The sequence below is a fragment of the Dendropsophus ebraccatus genome, chromosome 5, assembly GCF_027789765.1.
Source record: "Dendropsophus ebraccatus isolate aDenEbr1 chromosome 5, aDenEbr1.pat, whole genome shotgun sequence".
NCBI classification, from domain to species: domain Eukaryota; kingdom Metazoa; phylum Chordata; class Amphibia; order Anura; family Hylidae; genus Dendropsophus; species Dendropsophus ebraccatus.
The window spans coordinates 39,257,611-39,280,692 of NC_091458.1; the positions used below are offsets into that span (position 1 = coordinate 39,257,611).

Sequence of the window (23,082 nt, forward strand, 5' to 3'; positions counted from 1 at the left end):
TTCAACATGACAGGTTCCCTTTAAGCATATAGCCTAGAAAATTTCACCTATTTGCTAATATTCTGGTGTTTATAGGTGACGTATCCAGAAAAGCTAATGTGAATGGGCTGCATTGTGTGTAATCTCTGATTTTTTTTTTTTTTATTTCTTTGTGTGATTGATGCAGTTCTTTGATTTGTTCTGTACGTCCTTGCAGGCTGTCTATTCACATGGATGATGAACTGCGGCATATTGCACAGAATTCTCTCCAGGGTCTTCTTGTTGACTTTGTGGATTGGAGGGAAGATGTATTATTTGGATTTATTAATTTTCTCTTACGTGAAGTGAACGATACCCATCAGACGCTCCTCGACACATCTCTCAAGATGCTGTTACAGCTGCTCACCCAATGGAAGCTGGTAATGCAAACCCCAGGGAAATCCTATGAGCAGGCGAAAATGAGGACATCAGAGGTAGCGTGATGATTTTGTTTTTTATTCTCATATCTTTCTTTGATGTCTCCCAGTGGGACAGTCTTCTGGGCACGATATTCTTATATCTTGTCTGGTCTCGTTTATTTATGAAGTTTTCCATATTTATAGACTCTGGTGTAAAATGTGCTATAAACCTAAGCTGTCGAGACGTTTCCATTAGTGGGGTCCGTGTGCCGGACACTAGCCTGTTCTATGGATTTTCTGTACGTGCTTTCCCAGCGCTGGGCAGAGCCAAGAGGTGATGAGTAGTGTTGAGCGAGCACAGTACATTCGCTTTGAGTGTTGCACATGGATAGAATAGCGCTGGTGCGGGAAATGTCGCAGTCCTTTTTCCAGTTCCCGTGTACAGTATTCCCGGGCACTAGCCAGGGATTAAGCACTGGAGGACGGCTAGCCCGACCCTGGTGGGGGGAACCCCCCGCCCCTCTATTACATTACAATCACTTCATAGAGGGGCAGTGGTTTTGTTCCACTGGGCACCTCCAGTGCTTTACCCCGGCTGGTACCCTAGAATAGAACGGTGTGGCACGTGGGAACCAGGCCGTGGTTCAAAAAAAGGACCACGGCACCCACTTTTCTGCACCGATGCCGTTATATACATGGGTAATACCGAAAGTCAATGTACTGATAGTACATTAGCTTTAAATGCTCGAGTGCTCATTACTCCAGTTGATTATTTTTCAATGCGGGATATGTAACTGACAGCAGAACAATCATTTGGCTGTCGGTTATTGAAGATGTTCGACGACTATGAGGTGCTAGGTCAAGCATTCATTACATGGAGCGATAATCGGCCGAATCAGGATTATCGCTCTGTGTAATAGAGACAATGACCAACTGATGACAACGATCATCGGCTGATCGTTGATTTAGGTTTGGACCTAAAATCGTCAGGCAGCTAAAATCGTCGTGCATCGCTATGTGTATTAGTGATGTGTGGCCGATGGCTAACAATTGCCCAAACACTTGACACCTTACCTCTCCCCACTCCTGGTCTTCTCTCCTGTGCTCTGCAGTTTCTCACCGCGGCAGCTGTTAGCTGACCGGCCGCCCAGCCAATCACAGGCCGCAGCTGTCCTGTCATTGGCTGAGCAGCCTGTCAGCTGACATGCCGCTCAGACGCTGCTGCCAGCAGGACTGGAAAGCTGTGGAGCACAGGGGAGAAGAGCGGGAGTGGGAAGAGGTAAGGTGTCCATGCAGCCCTTGCTGCTCGATTATTGGGCCGTGTAATAGGTTCAGTTAACTTCTAGATCTGTTAGATTGGCGCTCGTTTACTAAAATGATCAGGCTGTAGCAGGGGCGTACCTAAAATTCATGGGGCCCCATAGCAAAAAAATGAAAGGGGCCCTCTCCCCTACGCACAACACAAAGCACTGCACATATAAATATATAGACAGTATATGCTCTGTGATGTGTCCAAAAATAAAATCTCTTGTGGCCAGAGGCAGAATCTTGGCAGCAGCAACAAGAGTGACTGGCAGAGCAGAGAGCCAATGGCTGCTTGCTCTGTCAGTCCACTGTTTTTACCTATAAGGACCCATTAGGAGCCCTTATGGTTAAATATATAGGTGCAGGAGCAGACTACTTTCTGCTTAACCCCTTATTTACTGCAGTGTGTAAGTGACCCAAAGTTCAGAAGACAAAGATATCTGCTTTACTACTTGTGTACTGATAACCCCTGACCTCTGCACAGCAGCTGGAGAACAGAGGTCAGAGGTTAACAGAGGAGATCTCTTTGTCTTCTACTTATTAAGCCTTTTTTTGTGTTGCAGCATGTAAGTGAACATTGGGTCACTTACACACTGCAGTACAGGACACTCTCTTACCTTCTCCCCCGGGCCCCCCTCCTGCACGGGCCCCATAGCAACTGCCTACTCTGCCTCTATGGTAGCTACGCCACTGGGCCGTAGTAATATGACCTTTACCCCGCAGCCAGCATAAAATTGACACATCATGCCAGGCGGGGAACAAATCCATTACATTTCAACTGGACACTCACTTGGGGGACTCATTATAAGGGTTGGGACACCATACACCTGATACTAAAGTTGGCCTAGTTTGAGCAACTTTAGTATAAGGTGTATGGAGCCTCCACCGACAGACAGTGATCAGGTACGATGGATTTTCAATACCAAACCCTATTGTTTTTGGAGGGATAAGCCAGCACCAGCTTTCTGGCTGTGGCTTATCCCTCCCCATAAGGAACACATGATTGATTATTGGTACAGATCACGATGAGGTAGAGGGGTATACTATGTAAAATGTAGCTACTATGTTTTGCTGTCCTATTATTGTCTACCTTTTTCCGTAGTTTCCAGTATTGCATACTATTATAAGCATGGTCATCTATTACCTAAATTCATTTTTACAGTTCCAGATTACTAATATTGTTTATACCTATTTTGTTTTATAGCATTTTCATGGCTTTTTATAGCAACAATTTTTTTGTGACATGTAGAAGATACCAAAAGATCATCTTAAAAGATTAGACTGTAAAATACAAGTTTATAGTGTAGCTCAAAGATTTTACTATCCCATAAACTCAGACAAATCCTACAGTGGGGATTGAAATGTCGCCTTTAGAGACGCCTTTTCACTATAAATCAAAGGTTATGGCTATTTATATAGAAAAATAAGAGAACATAAATTGCCACAGTTGCAAATAGGACTGAAGAATATCTTGTATTGCCCATTATAGGCAGCAGCTTACCTCTCCTTTCTCCAGTCAGAACAAATAAACACTTGGCCAAGTGTACCTATAAGTTGGGGGTGTCACATGTATGTATAATGTATATATCAATTGTGCACAGACTGTTCCTTTAAGGCCATAGAGCACCTTTTAAAGGGGTAGAAGCAAAAAAAAAAAAAAAAACGTTTTCTGATCAGCTGGTGTCAGAAAGTTAAGCAAATTCGTAAAATACTGTAAAATCCTTCCAGTACTTATTAGCTGCTGTATGTCCTGCATGAAGTGGTGTATTTTTTACAGTCTGACACAGTGCTCTCTGCTGCCACTTCTGTCCATGTCAGGAACTGTCCAGAGCAGTAGTAAATCCCCCTAGAAAAAGTCTCTTGTTCTGTACAGTTCCTGTCACAGACAGAGGTGGCAGCAGAGAGCACTGTGTCAGACTGGAAAGAAAACACCACTTCTTGCAGGACATACAGCACCTGATAACTACTGGAAGACTTGACATTTTTTAATAGAAGTAATATACAAATTTTTACTGTAAAAATTTCTAACACCATTTGATATGAAAATCTTTTTTGTTCTGCCACAGTAGCCCTTTAAGTCTGGCATTTTTTTTAACCAGTTTCTCATTTATTTCTTGTCTTGTTACTAGCGCTTTGTACATTAAGTACATAGAGAAAAAAGTGTTTCATATGAAAATCAGCCATTATAGTAGACAGCTACGTGACTTTGATATCCAGATTAACTTGCCTTTTTATGTTTTTTTCTTTTCACTGATACCATGACACTTGCCATTGCTGCAAATTGGATTTTCACAATTCTTTTTATACTTTGCTTTAATACTGTTGTATTTAAAGTGTCACTGTCATTTACATTTTTTTTTTTTGCAGAAATCAATAGTACGGGAGATTTTAAGAAACTTAGTAATTGGGTTTATTAGCTGAAAAATGCATTTTTATCATGAAAAAGCAGTTTGAAACTCTCCCCCCTGTCTTCATGGTTTTCTATAGAGAGGGGAGGGGTGGAGGGAGATGAGGCACTAAAACAGGACAACAAAGAGTTAATTTACAGCTACATCACTGGGCTATCTCCTCTGAAGTCAGCACTGACCTCTCTGACCTCTAAATACTGGCTTTCACACAGGTCCCGCTATGTAATCCTTTGTTCTCTGCTGGCGACTAACCTCCCTCCTCCCCTCTCCATAGGTTACACAGGGCTCGACTGATGTAAAAGAGTCAAGATTTCCTGATAATGAGCAGTGAATGAGTGAGAGGAGGGAGTGGGGGGGGGCTTTTTGAATGCAGATAATGGCATATTTGCCTAATAAACCCAATTACAAAGCCTGGACTATTGATTTCTACAAAAAAAAACAACACATGACAGTGACTCTTTAAATATAAACCTATTACATTGAGGAGAATGCCTGTAACAGTCTAGTTGTGCTTCAGCTGCTAGATTTTCTATTGATTCAGTCCACAGCAGGATAGATGCCTCTGCTGCAGGTAGATGATGTGCGCATGTATTATATTATAAAGATTGGCTTATTTTTATGGCTGGTCAAGTCCTTTGGGGCTGATCGGCGGCGTTCTGATGTTTCGCTGTTCTGAATACTTCATCTTAATTATTTATGAAGCGATTCTCTAAAAAAAAAAAGTCTTCTACAAGGTCAGAGAAAAGGAGTCTTATAAAAGACGACATAGAATGTAAATAATTTAATCCAGTGGGGGCTAGCAAGAATTTAATAGAACGCTTTTGAATGTATAAAATATGTTATAAACTTGGAGTGAAACTTTAAGATTCACATCAAAAGAGATGACCTGCTAAATACAAAGATATAATGCGGGCTAATGTGCATCTAAAGTGTTGCCATAAATGTATTATCGATGCAGGTCTTAAAGGGGTTATCCAGTGTTATGGTCCCTTTATACGTAGCGATTATGGTTCAAATTTTCACGATAACAATCGCATTTGAGCGATAATCGCTCGTGTAAACACTGCGTACGTGTAAACACTGCGTACGTGTAAACACTGCGTACGTGTAAACACTGCGTACGTGTAAACACTGCGAACGATAAATCGTTCATCGTGATCTTTCAACATGTTCTCAAATTGCCGTTGGTCGTTCTCTGAAAATGAGCAGATCGCTTTGTCTAAATAGTCTTTCAATGATTCAACCTATGTGTGAGATGGGCTTAAGAGATCTTAAAACGATTTTTTCAAACGATTTATCGTTCCATCTAAACACTGATCGTTACAAAAACACATTGTTACTTCGAAATTGTTAATCGTTCAATTGCGCAAATTATTGTTCCGTGTAAGGGGACTATTAGAAAAACATGACCACTTTCTTACAGAGGCAGCACCACTCTTGTCTTCAGTTCAGGTGCAGTTTGCCATTAAGCTCCATTCACTTCAATGGAACGAAGTTGTAAAACCTGAACCCAAACTGGAGACAAGAGTAGTGCTGTCTCTGGAAGGAAGTGGCCATGTTTTTCTAACACTGGATAACCCCTATAGGCTGGGTTCACACTACGTATATTTCAGTCAGTATTGTGGTCCTCATATTGCAACCAAAACCAGGAGTGGATTAAAAACACAGAAAGGATCTGGTCATACAATGGTGAAATTGAGTGGATGGCCGCCATATAACAGTAAATAACGGCCATTATTTTAATATAACAGCCGTTGTTTTAAAATAACGGCAAATATTTGCCATTAAATGGCGGCCATCCACTCAATTACAACATTGTGTGAACAGATCTTTTCTGTGTTTTTAATCCACTCCTGGTTTTGGTTGCAATATGAGGACCACAATACTGACTGAAATATACGTAGTGTGAACCCAGCCTTAGTTAAGGAGTAGGGATCACTTGTTTTGTAGGCATGGCCGCCTGTTCATTTATTATGTAGCTGATTATGGCCACTGCCAGCTACTACACCTAGTGAAAGGGGGCTTAGGGACCCCTATTTTCTCCATGAGTGCCCCAGAGGAAAGGCTGCATCCTATCAAAAAGTTTACGTGCCTACACACTTTCTTTAGTTGTTGGCCAAATAATTGTTCTCAATTGAGAAAGGGAGGGGTAACCATAATCTTTTGATTTGCCTCTTATCACTCTAAGGGTCCTAGTAGATGAATCGATTTTTAACGATTAACAATAAGCGATCTCAAATGAGATTATCATTAACCTGAAATCGGTCACCATATTACACAGAACGATAGTCGTTAGTTACAATCATTACGACGATTGTTACTACAATTGTTTACTCTATCTGATCCCAGCAAAAGAAGGAACGATTTGGAATTACACTGAACGATAAGTGAAGGAATGTGGAATTATAGAGAACGAATGCAGAATTACAGCAAACGATTAGCAAACAATAATTTTAGAATCTAAATGTATTAGTTTTTTTAGGAAAATTCTCACTGCAGTTTTTTATGCCAAAGTCAGAAGTGGTTTCAAATGCGATGGGAAATAAAAATGGAGGACAGTGTCAGTTTCCCCCCAAAAAACCCTGGAAGATGGAGATGACTCATTATTTCTATGATAGCATATTTAGGCATGACCTTTGACCAGTAAGGGAGGTCATTATACGGGGGGGGGGGAGAAGCTGTGACCATCACACATTACGAATGGCCTGATACCATCTTTTTTATATAATGGGGAGGAGACGGCTGGAAAGTTTTCTTTAAAGACTGAAAACTACAAGACTTTATGATTATTTTAAAATATAAATAGGACAATGGAAGATTAGAAAAAAAATCAAAAATTTGAAATTGTGAGTAAGGGTGCATTCACACTCCGAATGTACTTTCTGAGATATGGATCTATCAGCACCCTTTCAAAAACTGGTACTGGCATATCTCTGCAAGAACTGGAACAGATCTCACTAGTGTTCAGGCCATAGAAGTAAATAGGGTCAGTGCCAGTCCGTGCAGAGATACATTAGCACCTGATTTTGACTCTGAAGGAACAATCTAAAAGTGATCCTGGCTCAGCAGCTTGGATTCTATGATTTCAGTTACTGTAGGATTGGCACACATTGAGGATCTTATGGTCATGATGGAAGTGTTGTATGGCTGCCACATTGCTCTCACCATGTTTACCAGTCAAGAAAGAGACCCATATACAGAAACCTATTTTAAGCTATTTTATTGTACTTATTAATATAATTGTATTTGTATTGCGGCTACCTTTCACTCATTCCTGCGTTTTTTCCACCTAGTTAATTCCCAATGGCTCCAGTCACCGGATACAGTCTGAACGGGGACCTTATTCCAATGTATTGCACGCGGTGGAAGGATTTGCACTATTGTTACTTTGCAGTTTTCAGCTGGCTACTCGAAAGATGGCAGTTTTAATACTCAAAGAAGTCCGAGCACTATTTACTGCATTGGGACAAGCCGAGGTATGAATTGTGCCCTGTATCCATTTGCTGGTGATGTGTAATTGTCACCTATGAGGCCTGACCCCTTTACCTCTACTGGAAGCCTACCTTTTTTATGCAATGAAAGTATTGATCATTTCATATTATTGTATTGGATTTAAGAATCTGCGTTTATTGATTGCAGGAAGATGACAAGCCGATGATCGATGTGCTGGACCAGCTCAGTCCTTCGATACTTGAAAGCTTTCTACATGTCGCAGTGTCTGATTCTGTGAGTAGTTTTTTAGCATGTGAATGTGATGCGTTATATAATAATAATTGTGTTTTATTATTATTATTATTATTATTATTATTATTATTATTATTATTGCTCCAGTTTTTGTACCATAGACAAATGTATAGACTGAATATGAGCACAGTTATATGGATCAGCCATCAGACTAGCTCTATGTAGTCGCTTTCTCACCTGTGTTTGCGTTCTATACATAAGAGCTGCTATTTCCTTAACCAAAAAAATACATTTTCTGAATAAAATGTTTTGCTTTGCTCCCAGGCTGCCCTGCCATTTACTCACAATGTGGACCTGCAGTGGTTGGTGGAGTGGAATGCTGTTCTGGTCAATAGCCATTACGATGTAAAAAGCCCTTCTCACGTGTGGATATTTGCGCAGTCTGTAAAGGACCCTTGGGTTCTCTGCCTCTTCACATTTCTTAGGCAAGAAAACCTCCCGAAGCATTGTCCTACAGCCCTGAGCTACGCCTGGCCATATGCTTTCACGCGATTGCAGCTGCTAATGCCACTGGTGGACCCTAAGTAAGTAGGACGGCATATTATTATGTTTCTTATTTAAATTCATCATCATATCTCCCAACTTTTTGGATGGACAAAGAGGGACACTTGTGGGTCACTCTAGGAAATTTTCTAGACATTTTTATACTTTTTAATTCAAGGATGCGATCACACATACAGGATCCGCTGCAGATTGATGCATTAGTTACATTGATATCTGCAAATCTGCAGCAGATCCTGTATGTGTGACTGCATCCTTAGGTCCGATTCACACATCAATTATTCTGTCTGTAATTTCAGACCTGCAGCCACAGACAGGATTACGAGTGTGTTTCAAGAAACGTTGTAATTTTTAAGATTTTAAGAAACTTTGTAATTGGGTTTATTAGCCGATAAATGCAATTTTTATCATGAAAAAGCAGTTTGAAGCTCTCCCCCCTGTCTTCATGGTTCTCTTATGGAGAGGGGAGGGGTGGAGGGAGATGAGGCACCAAAACAGGACAACACAGAGTTAATTTACAGCTCCATCACCGGGCTATCTCCTCTGAAGTCAGCACTGACCTCTGAATATCGGCTTTCACACAGGTACCGATGTGTAATCCTTTGTTCTCTGCTGGCGACTAATCTCCCCCCTCCCCTCTCCATAGGTTTCACAGGGCTCGACTGATGTAAAAGAGTCGATATTTTCTGATAAAGAGCAGTGAATTAGAGAGAGGAGGAGGTGGGACCTGGGGAAAGTCTTTTTGAATGCAGATAATGGCATATTTGCCTAATAAACCCAATTACAAAGTTTGTTAAAATCGCCTGGACTATTGATTTCTGCAACAAAAAAAATATGACAGTGACACTTTAACGCACTAGCTGTAACACCTTCACATGTGTTGGGGGTGGGGGGGAGGGGGGGTCATAGAAATCAATGAGTTTGCATGTGTGAAACGATGTGTGAAAGGGGCCATAATGTCACATGATTCATCTGAAGACTGGTGAATAGACATTTACTGTTACATGTATATCCCTGCAGGTGTACCCTGAAGCTAGTGGAAAATCTGTCACAGGGCCCCTAAACTATAATGCTTCATTATAGTACTTGCCTTCAAAAGTAACCTCTCTGGGCCCCCTCAGGCTCCTGGGTCTGCACCCCCTAAAAATATGTCCTGATTTTGTCTCTATTCACTTTTTAACTCGTAAAGTGCAACTTTCAAAAAAATATGTGGGCATGGATTGTCTTTTTACAAAAATGTTAATCCTTCTTGCCCCTGACCGTAGGTACAGATGTATCTGATTTATCTGGGCCAAAGTGAGGGGATTCCAAGGCCCCTTTTTCCACATGGGTAGGCCCCTGTATCACACATAGCAGATGTTAGTTGGGCTTTGTGGTTAGTGCCGTGTAGCAGTGGGCTCCTGGGCTAACATCCAGCTAAGGGCATTTGCAATGGAGTTTGCATAGGGTTCCTCTGAGAACTCTGATTTTCTCCTCTTGTTCCAAAAACTATCCAGATGGGTTATTTTTGGAAGCTAGATTGTGAGCATTATTGCGGATAGTGATGATACGTTAAGACCATAGTGATGATACGTTAAAAAGTTATTGTTTTTCAAAAAGGCCTAGAAGCTTGAAGTAAGGACTCCGATCTTGCTTCTTAAGGCTATGTTCACGCAACCTATTTTTTTATGACCTATTGTTTGCAATAAAACCAACAACCATCCTTGTCATAGAAAAATGTGTTGCATTAAAGTAAATGCAAACGACGGCTGTTGTTCACAAAATGTATTGAACAACGGCCGTTGTTTGGTACGGTCGTGGTAACATGTCAATGATTTCTGGCCCTTGGACATTGAAATCAATGCAATTTTCAGTGCAACAACGGACGTTTTTTGACACTCACTACATTGTGTGAACATAGTCTAACACTGCTTTAGTCCAGATGATTTGTAGGCAAGAGGTTGGTAGGGCTTGTTTCACAAAACCGGGTCACTTGATATTGGAGGACAGAGACAACACAAGTGTTCTATCTCTCTCTTTTCTTGATCTCTGTGTAGTCGTGCGATTTCCTTGTTTCCAGAATGGTCCAATGCCAGAATGCTTAAATCATTTCCATTGTGTTATTACAAAGATAACGTCCTCTGATAGGTCTCATTAAGCAGATTTGTCTTTATTTATAGTTCTGTTCAAGTACAGCTTGTTCTCGAGATCTCCATTAAAAACTGCTAACACGCTGTGAAATGTAATAATTGTTACCGCGGCGTAGGGGCGTGCTGCAGAGTTAAGTGCCGTGTACTGAGAGGGGACATTTTATATGGTACATGGTGAGGATGACAAGTCATTCTGAGGGTGCCGAAGACCCCATTGCGAGGAATCGATGACATTTTGAGCATATGTTGGCATTTTCGAGTGGAAAGGACTGTCATTAGGCGTTTTTTGTAGGGATCTCCCTCGGGTTCCATGCAGAATCATGCTGGCAGAGTAGGAGAGGATGCTCTGGTGGCATATAAACCATCCCTTCCCAATGATTCTCAATGATTGATAGACCTTATTGATTTTATATCCAGTGGGTTTCTATGGCAACATTTACAGGGTAACTAAAAGAGGACCTGCACATGTTTCGGAGGATGGGTGCAGGGTTGGAGTAAGTGGCTCGAATTGGAAACCGGATGATATCCTAGACCAGGAATGGGGAACCTTCAGCCCTCCAGCTGTTGCAAAATTACAATTCCCATCATGCCTGGATAGCCAAAGCTTTAGCTTTGGCTGTCCAGGCATGATGGGAATTGTAGTTTTGCAACAGTGGGATGGCCAAAGGCTCCCCATCCCTATCTTTCATTAGTGCCATACTTTATGCTGTTTCTTCCTGATACCAGTATTTGTCCCCTGATGCACCTAGCATCTTCTGGGGGGAAAGGCGTCTGGACCGCATTATAAAAATTAGGTGGGCTTAGACCGTCTGGTCTGATGATATTAAATACTTTTAGACTTTTCTGTGAATTTTGGTTTTCATTTTTAACTAAGTTGTGTTTCAGTGCATATGTATTAAAAGTTATATTTTAAGCTACTGTGATATGGCTGTAAAATGGTAATGTGAAGAGGTATTTCAGAGAACAAAAAATACAGATTTATAAATTCAATAAAAAAAACATCAGCTGCTGTATGTCCCGCAGGAAGTGGTGTATTCAGTATGACACAATGCTCTCTGCTGTCACCTCTGTCTCTGTGGGAAACTATCCACAGCAGGAGATTTTTGCTGTGGAGATTTGCAGCTGCTCTGGACAGTTCCTGATACAGACAGAGGTGGCAGCAGGGAGCAGCTAATTACTGGAAGGTGTAAGATTTTAATGGTGCATTTACACAGACAGATTTATCTGACAGATCTTTAAAGCCAAAGCCAGGAACAGACTATAAACACGGATCAGGTCATAAAGGAATGACTGGGATCTATCCTCTTTTCAAATCCATTCCTGGCTTTGGCTTCCAAAATCTGTCAGATAAATCTGTCTGTGTAAACGCACCCTAAATAGAAGTCATTTACTTTTTGTCAATTTATTTGAATTCATCTGGAATACCCCTTTAAGTGTACATAGTCCACCCCTCCTCCTTACAAACTTGGCTTACTATGATATAAAGCATGGGGGTCGGGGGCTCAGAATAATTTCAACTGTTGGGTTTCAAGGATAAATGTTTTGGCCTTTACTTCACTTAGAAGCTCCAGTTGAAATGCCACAAATGTCTGGTCATAAGCCAGGCCTTTCAGCGTTCCTTAAAGGGGCCAAGTTAGTTGTCACCTTTAATCAGGTAGAATTTTGTAGACACTTCACTTTACACTTTCTCCTAAAAATGAATTCCCACGTTTCATCTTGGATTATTATGTTTATTAGAAATCATTTACATAAAAGCAACTTTGTTTTGGAGGGATTGTGGGGAGTTGTGCAGTTTGATAATATCATTTACTTCAATTCTGAGGCCCTTTTGTATATGGAATCAGTCCTGGTTATAAAGAATATCTCACATTTTCCAATAAACAGGGTTGGCTGTGTTCACATATAGGGGGAGGTTTATCAAACATGGTGTAAAGTGAAACTGGCTCAGTTGCCCCTAGCAACCAATCAGATTCCACCTTTCATTTTCCAGAGAGTCTGTGAGAAATAAAAAGTGGAATCTGATTGGTTGCTAGGGGCAACTGAGCCAGTTTCACTTTACACCATGTTTGATAAATCTCCCCCATAGTGTCATACTTTGTCCATTTTATTTCCTTTTTATCTCACTGAATTGCAATAAATTCAATAGGAAAACTCTTTTAAAAAAATTTTTTTACCGATGTAACTACGTGGTGCTTATTTTGGACGTGATTATACACAGTTCTTTTATACACAGTATACAAGGCATGGGTGCTTGTTTGCATTTTTAAGCTTTTGCTTGCAATAATTTTCAATTAAATGTACCAAAAAAGCTCCAAAATGCTTAAGAAAACTACGACTAAAAATGCCCAAAAAAGCTTTGAATTGAACCTGTGACTTCCTGACTGCATTGCTCAATAGATATCAATGAAAGCATTCGGAACATACCTTTGTTGCCTGACTATGTTTTTGTAGTAAAACACCTTTAGGCTATGTTCACACTACGTGAGTTTCGTAGTAAACACGGCCGTTGTTGCCGATTTGCAACAACGGCCGTGATTACTACGAAACTTACGTAGTGCTGCCCTCTATGGAATCCCGCCCGGAGTGTATACACTCTGGCCGGGATCGCTACCGGCGCCAAAAAAACCTGACATGTCAGTTTCCTGCTGCCGCTATTCATTGAATAGCGGCCGCAGAAAACCTGTCAGTGCACATAATGGAGCGTGCAGCTCCGGCCGCATGCTCCATTGTGTGCAGCGGCGAATTGGGATGCGGGCACGCACAGATGTGCCCACATCACAATTAATCAGAAGGGAAGATTATCCGGCCGGTGCTGTAGTACCGGCTGGGATGATCTTTTCTGAGACCGGCCATTCCATGACACGGCCGGGTCTCGGAACGGCTGGTGTCTTACCCCATGTTACCATGGCCTTATTTGGGCTTTGCATGGTGTCACAGAGGCGGAGCCTGTTGTCCCCTGCGCCCTAGGGCCAGTGCACCTCACTCATCAGCCATGTTCACTCTGCATACAACACAGTAAGGTTTATGGGTGCTATGGCCCACGGAGCGATAGGCTTAGCCTCTCTGACACCACTCACAGCCCAAATAAAGGTGTTTCTTTATGAGAATAAAAACACAGCCACAGGCAACAAAGGTATGTTCTGACAGCTTTTACTGATGTCTATCCAGCAGTGCCGCCAGCTTAGTGAGCAATCTGGGGTCATATATTCACTTTAAAATATGTAAAACATTTTTTAGCCTTAAAATCCACTGTATGAACATAGCCTTTTAGTAAATGACCCCATATATTGTACTGAAGCAACATCTGTGAAGTTGATAAGATATGTCATGTCGTAGACTCTCTAAATAACCTGTATTCTTGTTTACCTCCTATAGTAGTCCCATTAATGCAAAGAAAACCAGTACGGCCAGCAGTGGGGACAACTATGTAACACTATGGAGGAACTATCTTATTCTTTGTTTTGGAGTGGCGAGACCAAGTATTATGAGTCCTGGTCACTTACGAGCATCTACTCCTGAGATCATGGCGACAACTCCCGATGGCTCAGTCAGCTACGATAACAAGGTAGAGCATCTTTTGACGTGCAAAAAAAAAAACATGCTGTTCAGTTGCGCAATACTAATAGGATCTTATACATTTAGCTTCCTTGTATAACATTTCATTCACTAGAGACAATGTAGGCTAAAGTTAAAGGGGTACTCTGGGAAAATCTTTTCTTTCAAATCAAATGGTTTATTAACTTTTATTTAAAAATCTCAAGTCTTCCCACACTTATCAGCTGCTGCATGTCCTGCAGGAAATGTTGTTTTCTTTTGAGTCTGACACAGTGCTCTCTGCTGACACCTCTTTTCATGTCAAGAACTGTCCAAAGCAGTAGCAAATCCCCATATAAAACCTTTCCTTCTGTGGACAGTTCCTGTCTCAGACATAGGTGGCAGCAGAGAGCACTGTGTCAGACTGAAAAGAAAACATTACCTGCAGGACATACAGCAGCTGGTAAGTATGGGAAGACTTGATATTTATAAACAGAAGCAAATTGCACATCTATTAACTTTCTGAAACCAGTTCATTTGAAAGAAAAAGATTTTCGCCGGAGTACCCCTTTAAGGCTGCATTCACACGTTTCCTGGTCCGTGATTGTGGTCTGCTAGCTACCTCGGTGATCCGTGCAAAACCGTCCGTGTTGTCATCTGTTTTGCATCCGTGTCCGTGTTTTTCACTGATCTATTTAAAGCATTTTAAATTACATTGATTACATCACATCCGTGTTTTTCACAGATGTACACGGATGCCACATCCATGTAGATCTGTGAAAGACACGTCTTATTGATTTCTATAGGGAATCAGTTCCGTGTGTCCGTTCCGAGTAATGACGTCCTACTTTTTAACGGCAATCACAGAACGTCTGAATAGCCCAGTACAAAGCAATGGGCTGTAAAATTGTCCGTGCGCACGGACAACTTCACGGTTTCACAATCTTCTAGATCTTCCGTCTGCCAGTATTTTGGTGGGGGCTTCCTATGGTCCAGTGAGTGGGATAAGTATTAGCCAAGCAGTTGTTTACCAGTGTTTATTATGGAGGTCACATGTGTGTTCCGGAAGTCTTTTAAAGCGACTCTGTACCCACAATCTGACCCCCCCCCCCCCCCCCCCAAAAAAAAAAAAAAAACTGCTTGTCCTGTCAGATAGCTGCTGTCCTGGGGTCTGTTCACCTGGTGATGCAGTTATTGTCCTAAAAAACAACTATTAAACTTGCAGCCCTGTGTCAAATTGGCGTGGCCTAGAATGTCTGTGCATTAGACTTGCACCACCCTTCCGTCCCTCCTCCCCACCCTTTTCACCATTAGGAATGCCCCAGGCAGGATTTTTCCTGTTCATCACCTGTGTAAGCACTGCACATGTATTGGGTTGTTAAGGCATCTGTGCAGTTTTCAGACAAGTGATGAATAGAAAAAAACTTGCCATGGGGGATTCCCTAATGATGAAAAGGGTGGTGGGAAGATGGGACATGAGGCATGATGAGGCAGTGCAAGCCCGGGCACAAACACTCTAGGCCACGCCAATTTGACACAGGGCTGCAAGTTTAAAAGTAGTTTTTTTAGGACAATAACTGCATTACCTGTTTAACGGACCCCAGGACAGATCTTGGATTAAAAGCAGCTATCCAAAGGTACAAGTGGTCAGAAGTGGGCAGAGTCACTTTAAAGGGCTGCACGTGGACCTATATACATTGCCATAATCATTGTCTTGGTGGACATTACCCCTGAGCTCAGTACACAGGAAAAGGCTTGTCTTTCTAGTACATCCTAGTACTGTCTGTCTACATCACAGGTGTTAAAGGGGTAGTCCACCCAAAAAAAATTTCTTTCAAATCAACTGGTGCCATAAAGTGCCAGAGATTTGTAATTCACTTCTATTAAAAAATCTTAAGTCTTCCAGTACTTATTAGCTGCTGTATGTCCAGCAGGAAGTAGTGTTTTCTTTCCTGTCTGACCCAGTGCTCTCTGTTGCCTCCTCTGTCCATGTCAGGAACTGTCCAAAGCAGGAGCAAATCCCCATAGAAAACCCCTCCTGCTCTCCAGACTGGAAATAATACAACTTCCTGTTGGGCATACAGCAGCTGATAAGTACTGGAAGGCTTGAGATTTTTTAATAGAAGTAAATTACAAATCTCTGTCACTTCATGGCAGCAGTTGATTTGAAAGAAAAAATTTTTGGGTGGACTACCCCTTTAAACTCAGGTTCTCCAGCTGCTACAAAACTACAATTCCCATCATGCCTGGACAGCCAAAGTTAAGAGTCTTGTGTCTATGAGAGAGGAGGATCTCATAGATATATAGTAAGGGTTTAAAAAACAATAGAACACCTGGGAAGAGATTTGTTTTAGGTTTGTATCTTGAAGCACTGATACATGGAATTACACGTTTTTTTGTTCCTTTTACAGATCATTGGAACCCCTTCTATTAGTGTCCTCCTCAAGCAACTGGTTCCTCTGATGAGACTGGAGAGCATAGAGATCACGGAGTCCCTTGTGCTGGGTTTCGGGAGAACAAACGCACTGGTCTTTAGGTATGTTAGATGTCTGAAGTGAATGGGATTGAGCTGCAATACTGCATACAACCTGTAGACAGATGTGGCGCTGTCTAGAATTTGGAAACCAGTTAATAAAAGGAATTATCTGTTTTACAGGGAATTGGTGGAAGAACTTCACCCTCTAATGAAAGAAGCCTTGGAACGCAGACCAGAGGTTAGTCTAGACACACAGGTTGCAGCATATATGATGTAACCTATACTTTTAATATAGTTCAGTATTTAAGTTAAACCCCATAGAAGAAAAACTAGATAGGACAACTTTCAAATATGACTTCAGTTGACTTCAGCAGATCCAGGAATCTGTGATACAGGGAGGTGTTTACACCCTGAAAAGCTGCGTTATCTGACCCCCTTCTATCTATTCCTCAGCTGTGTACACCAAATGTATGTCCTATATACATTGACTGAGGACATGTATCAGGGATTGTCTAGATGCAACCCACATAGCACACTATAGAAAAAATATTTTTTTGCTTGCTCACATAGGACTCTGTCTCAAAATGGGAGAGTATTGATGGTCTGTCCTCAAAGTAGGTCATGAATATCTGATCATTAGGGGGGGAAGGGGGGGGGGGTTAGTATGCCATGCTCCTGTCCATCACCTATTTGCCATAGCAATGGCAGATGCATTCACAGTGACTGAGCAAGAAGCAGACAGCTCCATACTGAGCGACTGCAACTCCGCTCCTATTCACTTTAACGGGAGTTGCAGTAACGCAACATGGCCACTACACAATGTATGGAGCTGTTGGCCTCTTTCTATTGTCACTGTATATGTGGGTGCCGATGCTTATTCTCCAGTCTTTTATAATATACAGGGAGAACAATATACTTAATCCAGTGCATTTGACAGTTTCACATATAAAGATTTTTCCTATTCTCATTCGCCTCTCAGAACAAGAAAAGGAGAGAACGGCGAGACCTGCTGAGGTTACAGCTCTTACGGATATTTGAGCTATTGGCTGATGCTGGTGTTATAAGTGACAAGTACGTTATGCCGTCTTTATTATAAATATATAGGAAGACTATACTACCGCATGCAGTTCCTTAATTTATTTTCTTCTTTCTCTATAGCACTAATGGCGCCTTAGAAAGAGACACCCTAGCTCTTGGGGCATTGTTTTTAGAGTATGTGGACCTTACACGGATGCTTCTGGAAGCTGAGAATGACAAGGAAGTTGAAATTCTTAAAGATATCCGAGCTCACTTCAGTGCCATGATTGCCAATCTGATCCAGTGTGTGCCAGGTATGGCTGTGATTTGAAGGTGTTGTTTATGGATAACTTGTTTTACAGTCCGTGTCCCTTTTTATGTGTAATGGGTTCACTTTTAGGAAAGTCTTAAAGGAAAAATCGACATTCACGCTTAATTGTCCTGGTGCATCTGAAATGAAAGAGTTACTGTCCAAATTGTATTGTAATGTTGTGTCTACAACTCCTGTACAGAGATATTTGTCGTTATGGTAACAGACTACAAGTAAACACTGAGTAGTCTGATCCTGCCATCACTCTTTTTTTTTTTTCTTTTATGTCTTAAGTCTTAAACACAATAAATGTGGTAGGTTCACAGATAGATGGTTATATGACTGCAGAATCTGACTACTCCGGGTTTGTTTGTAGTCTGTTGCTTTGGAGACACATAGATCCTACACAGCTCCTAGATTCTAAATGATAGGAGATTTAAGAAAACATTATTACTATAATATTATATATTGTATGGTAGTTCAGAGCCGTTCAATCGGCACCAACTGACTGATAGCACTTCACCAGACACGAGGGGGACAGGGAACAAACAGCAAAAATCAGTGCAGGAAACCTCACGTGTCGCGGTGCTTAGACGGAGCAAGACGATGAATGAAGAAAACAAGATAAAGAGTCCAGCACTCACCGATAGAAATATGCTGTTGGTTTATTGCCAAAACACCGGAGACTTTAGCTGGAGAGGGGGAAGATGTTAGGCAGGTGCGTTCACAGGAGCAATCCGCTCCTGTGAACACACCTGCCTAACATCTTCCCCCTCTCCAGCTGAAGTCTCCGCTGTTTTGGCAATAAACCCACAGCATATTTCTATCGGTGAGTGCTGGACTCTTTATCTTGTTTTCTTCATTATATATTATATATTTCTATATATTATTAGACATGTTATTGTATTTACAAACATAAAAATAATGACTTTTTTTTTTTTTTTTTTTTTTGTAGTTCACCACCGGAGATTCTTGTTCCCACAGCAAAGTTTGAGGCATCATCTCTTTATCCTGTTCAGCCAGTGGGCTGGACCCTTCAGCATTATGTTCACTCCCCTGGACCGCTACAGTGATCGCAATCATCAGATCACAAGATACCAATACTGTGCGCTAAAGGTGGGTTGAATGTTGCATGCTTCTCATATGGTTTCTTTCTCTTTGTTGAGAAACTATTCACGATGTCAACATACATATTATATGATTTTTTTGGTAGTAGTAGTATAACCAAGAAAAGTTTTTACCACCTTTATGCTATGATGCCGAGTGTCCAGTAGGCATTCCTTAACCAATGTGTCCTGGACCTTCAGATGTAAACCCTCCCAAAATCGTCCCCTCTGCTCCTGTCTAATGTCCGTAGCCATACCCTTACATATACAGCATGCTATCTAGAGGACCACAACTCACAGAAGCTTAAAGGGTTATAGGCATAAAAGTCTATAAGAATGGTGTTTCATACTCTGTTCTTATTGCAAAATGTGATAGATGTGTCAAATTTATTTACGGGGTATACTTTTATTTATATATGTCGCTGGTGTTGATGTAAAAATATCAAACAAGGCATATTCACCTACCTGGCTTGTGTGTAGCACCCGTTCCCCTGACATCCACTGCTTGTCTGTTCTCCCTACTTCCCAAAACCAGAAGTCAGAGCAGATCCTGTCCAATCAGCCAATAACTGGTTTTAACTGATGAACGTCCCTGCCAGTGATTGGCTAATTGGGCACATCCTGCTCCTCCCCCTTGTCTTGGAAGGAGGGGGAAAAATTAAAATTGAAATAAAAAAAATTCAAAAATTATTCTAAATACCTCTTTAAGAGGTCATTGCCTGTTTATGTGCCACACATTGACATTTACAACACCTACAAACTGGTCTAGACTTTTAGTAAATTATAGGAATCTGTTGAGCTGTAAGGGGTCACACCCTCCCATTAAACATGGACTTTTTTTGTTTTTTTAAAGTAACATAAGAGTAAATAATTCTTAAATTTTTATACAAAATAAATGTGTGCCAAAACTCTCAACCTAATAAATTTCCCCTAAAGTTCCTTAAATCCCATAATTTGGCACCCAGTGTATTAGTCTAAGCCTGGCGGACTTTGTTTTTTGTTTCTCTGTATGTGGCCAGGCTATGTCCGCTGTCCTTTGCTGTGGTCCAGTGTTTGACAACGTGGGCTTGTCTCCAGACGGATATCTGTACAAATGGTTGGACAACATCCTGGCCTGTCAGGACATGAGGGTGAGTAATGCTGATGGCAGAATGCTGTATTGTACTGTACACCACACATAAGTGCATTGTTATCCAGAAACCCCCTTACTATTATCTTAGTACATGAATATACATTTATTTTCTGGATTGTCTCCTGGGAAGCCTGAAGTCATTTCCTTTGTGTAGTCATGAATTATGGTGCAGATGCTGAAATAATCCATTAACTCTTTCCATCCCGTTCTGTTTCTAGGTTCACCAGCTTGGCTGTGAAGTGGTCGTGTTGTTGCTGGAACTTAATCCTGACCAGATTAATCTTTTTAACTGGGCCATTGATCGCTGCTATACTGGATCCTACCAGCTCGCTTCTGGCTGTTTTAAGGCTATTGCAACTGTTTGTGGAAACAGGTATTATGATGGCTATTGTAGATTTTATTTTTATGTCTTCTTCTGGTGAGATATAGTGTAGCAGGTTTGTTAGTCTGATACCCCTAAAATGTCATTTCCAAGCACTTAAGGTGTTGAGGGCTGCAGTGGTTCCTTGCTCCCCTTCCCTTTCCTGACCCTTTGGACTGTTAAGCAGAGATAGGGATGGAAGGGGGAGCGAAGATATTCCAGCTTGCAGAACTTCAGGGGCTTAGGAACACTTCACTTTGCACTGGAGAATAAAAGCATTTTTCTACATTCTGGAAGCACAGCTGGATATATGAAAGGTACCATGTGTCTCCTTGACCTAACAGCTATCTAACAGTGTCAGCAGTTAGGATTGGAGGTGACAAATTAATTGTCACATATCCCCACCAGGGCACGGGCATGCTGGAACTACGTAAAGGCTCACACCAGTACATAAATCCAGATGAATCTGTACTGTCACTGTAATATACGCCAGCTTTGGGCACAGGCCTTTCAAAAAGTTGCAAAAAATTAGCTTCGTCTGCCCCAGTGGCTGCCTTGATGAATACCCCTCATTATCTATAATGTCAGAGCTTTATGGCTGAGGTATCTGTTGGGGAGTTTTCTACCGTGTACCCCAGCTGGACAATGCAAAACGTCCGCCAACCGCACATCACCACGTGTTCTAGCAATGCACAGCTGACGATTGCTGCTCAGCCAATGACTGAGCTGACAGGCCGCTTTGAAACGGCAGCACACTGCCTGGAAACATACATAGCGCAGGAGAACACTGGGAATGTGGACAGGTAAAGTATTACTGTAACTGTTTGAACAAGGTCTGCACGGACATCGCTAATGATGTCCGTGCAGCCCTTGCTAAACAATTATTGTGCCGCGTAATAGATCAAGTAAACAAATGGCGATCTAGCAGATCGGTGCTCCTTTACAATATTGATCGGGCCTTCATCGGCCGTGTAATTAGACCCTTAATGTCTGACCCATACAAGAGCTTTGAGTCAGGAACACCTGCTTGTAGACAGCTGTTTTAGATGCATGCAAAGAGACAGTCCCTTTAAGGACTGCCAGGAGTTACCCATGCAAAGTGTAAACGAAAAATCCCTTTATGTCCTGGCAACTCAAACTGCAGCCAGTAACATAAAGCGTCCCCTGTAAAATGGGACTGTAGGTATGCTGATGGTGTTTGATAGACGTTTTGTGTCTCTCTGTAGAGCTTATTGCTATTCACAGTGCATTAGTAACTTTACAAGGCTTATTGTTCCTGAAGAGAAAATTCACTTAAATGTCCTTTTCAACTTGACCTCTCTTTGTTTGCGTCTCTGCCTGTGCTGATGAGGCCGGGCAGATTGTTCTAGAACAGGGTCAGGTTACCATTTGGGAACCTGATTATTTCGATTTCCCAGTGACTGCGCATTCCGGAGAGTCACAGGGAAGCTTAATCTGCCTCAGCTGACTTCCTCTTATCACCGGCTTCTAAAAGGCAGCTTGGAGAGCTATTAATATGCTGGCGAAATAATATTATTTCATGCCGTAAAAATTCTCATACAGGCACAAATAACGTAATCTCTAAAGCCGCAGGAATATAGTTCTCACAACATGTACTGCACAGACTGGCGAGAATCTACAGGTATAGTTGGTTTGCACAGTTTATCCCGCAAGACATTTCTTTCTGCCTATAGGAACACACCTAAGGGTCCTATGGTTACATGGAGCGATTTTTAATGATTATCGACTAACGATAAACTATCGCAAACGAGATTATTATTAATCTGAAATCTTTCACCATATTACACAGAACGATAATCATTAGTTATTATCGTTACTACGATCGTTATTGCGATCATTACTATGATCATTTATTCCTTCTGATCCCAGCAAAACAATGGGCAATTACACTGAACGATTAGTGAACGATAAGCGATCGATTAGCGATAATTTTAGGTTCAGGGCCTTATTACATGGAAAGATTATCGTTCGAAAAATCGTTAGATCGTTCGCATTTGAACGATAATCGTTTAGTGTAATAGCAGACAACGATAAAACGACCAACGAGAAATAGTTAGTCGTTTGATAGAGTTTGGACCTATTTTTATCATTGATCGTTCGCAAATCATTCGCATGGAATACGTTGTTCGGTCGTAAGCAGTAGCGGCGAACGCAATAGCAATGACAAGACGACAGACAAGAACGATCATAAGTAACAATCATCGTTCCGTGTATTTGGATGAAAGATATCATGTCGTTCACAATATCGGTCCTTTTTTTTGAAAATCGTTTTTTGTAATAAAACCCTCAGATCTAAATCAACGACATACGAACGATTTTTCGATCGTTGCCTGCAATTACACAGAACGATTATTGTTTAAATTCATATGATTTAACGATTCTTCGCACGATAATCGTCCCATGTGATAGGGACCTAAGGCAGTGTTCACATCAACACCGTCAATTCTGTTTGTTCCGTCATAGGAGAAGAAAAACTAAATTCAAGCCACAAAGGAGCTACAACATATGATATATATAAGGATCTATAATAGTAAGAAGCATAAGGAACGTTGTGTATTGTACAGTGTTTCCATATGCCTGCAGCTACACACTGAGTGCCTTACTGAACATATACGGCTGTAGATTAAGGGGCCATTCACACTACGGAATCGGTGCCGAAAT

General features: G+C 41.4%; 1 protein-coding gene across 9 annotated transcripts in view; it reads left to right on the forward strand.

Annotated features, from left to right (window-relative positions):
• FRY (FRY microtubule binding protein) overlaps nt 1-23,082 on the forward strand; it is a 286,128-nt gene that overhangs the window by 190,179 nt on the left and 72,867 nt on the right. For all 9 annotated transcript variants that reach the window (XM_069969891.1, XM_069969894.1, XM_069969885.1 and 6 more), the window contains 12 exons: nt 197-452; nt 7,384-7,566; nt 7,730-7,816; nt 8,099-8,358; nt 13,840-14,029; nt 16,410-16,534; nt 16,655-16,712; nt 17,454-17,545; nt 17,633-17,805; nt 18,757-18,917; nt 19,927-20,037; nt 20,258-20,412. In XM_069969891.1, coding sequence (XP_069825992.1) covers nt 197-452; nt 7,384-7,566; nt 7,730-7,816; nt 8,099-8,358; nt 13,840-14,029; nt 16,410-16,534; nt 16,655-16,712; nt 17,454-17,545; nt 17,633-17,805; nt 18,757-18,917; nt 19,927-20,037; nt 20,258-20,412 — 1,851 coding nt within the window. The remainder of the gene's footprint in view (nt 1-196; nt 453-7,383; nt 7,567-7,729; nt 7,817-8,098; nt 8,359-13,839; nt 14,030-16,409; nt 16,535-16,654; nt 16,713-17,453; nt 17,546-17,632; nt 17,806-18,756; nt 18,918-19,926; nt 20,038-20,257; nt 20,413-23,082) is intronic.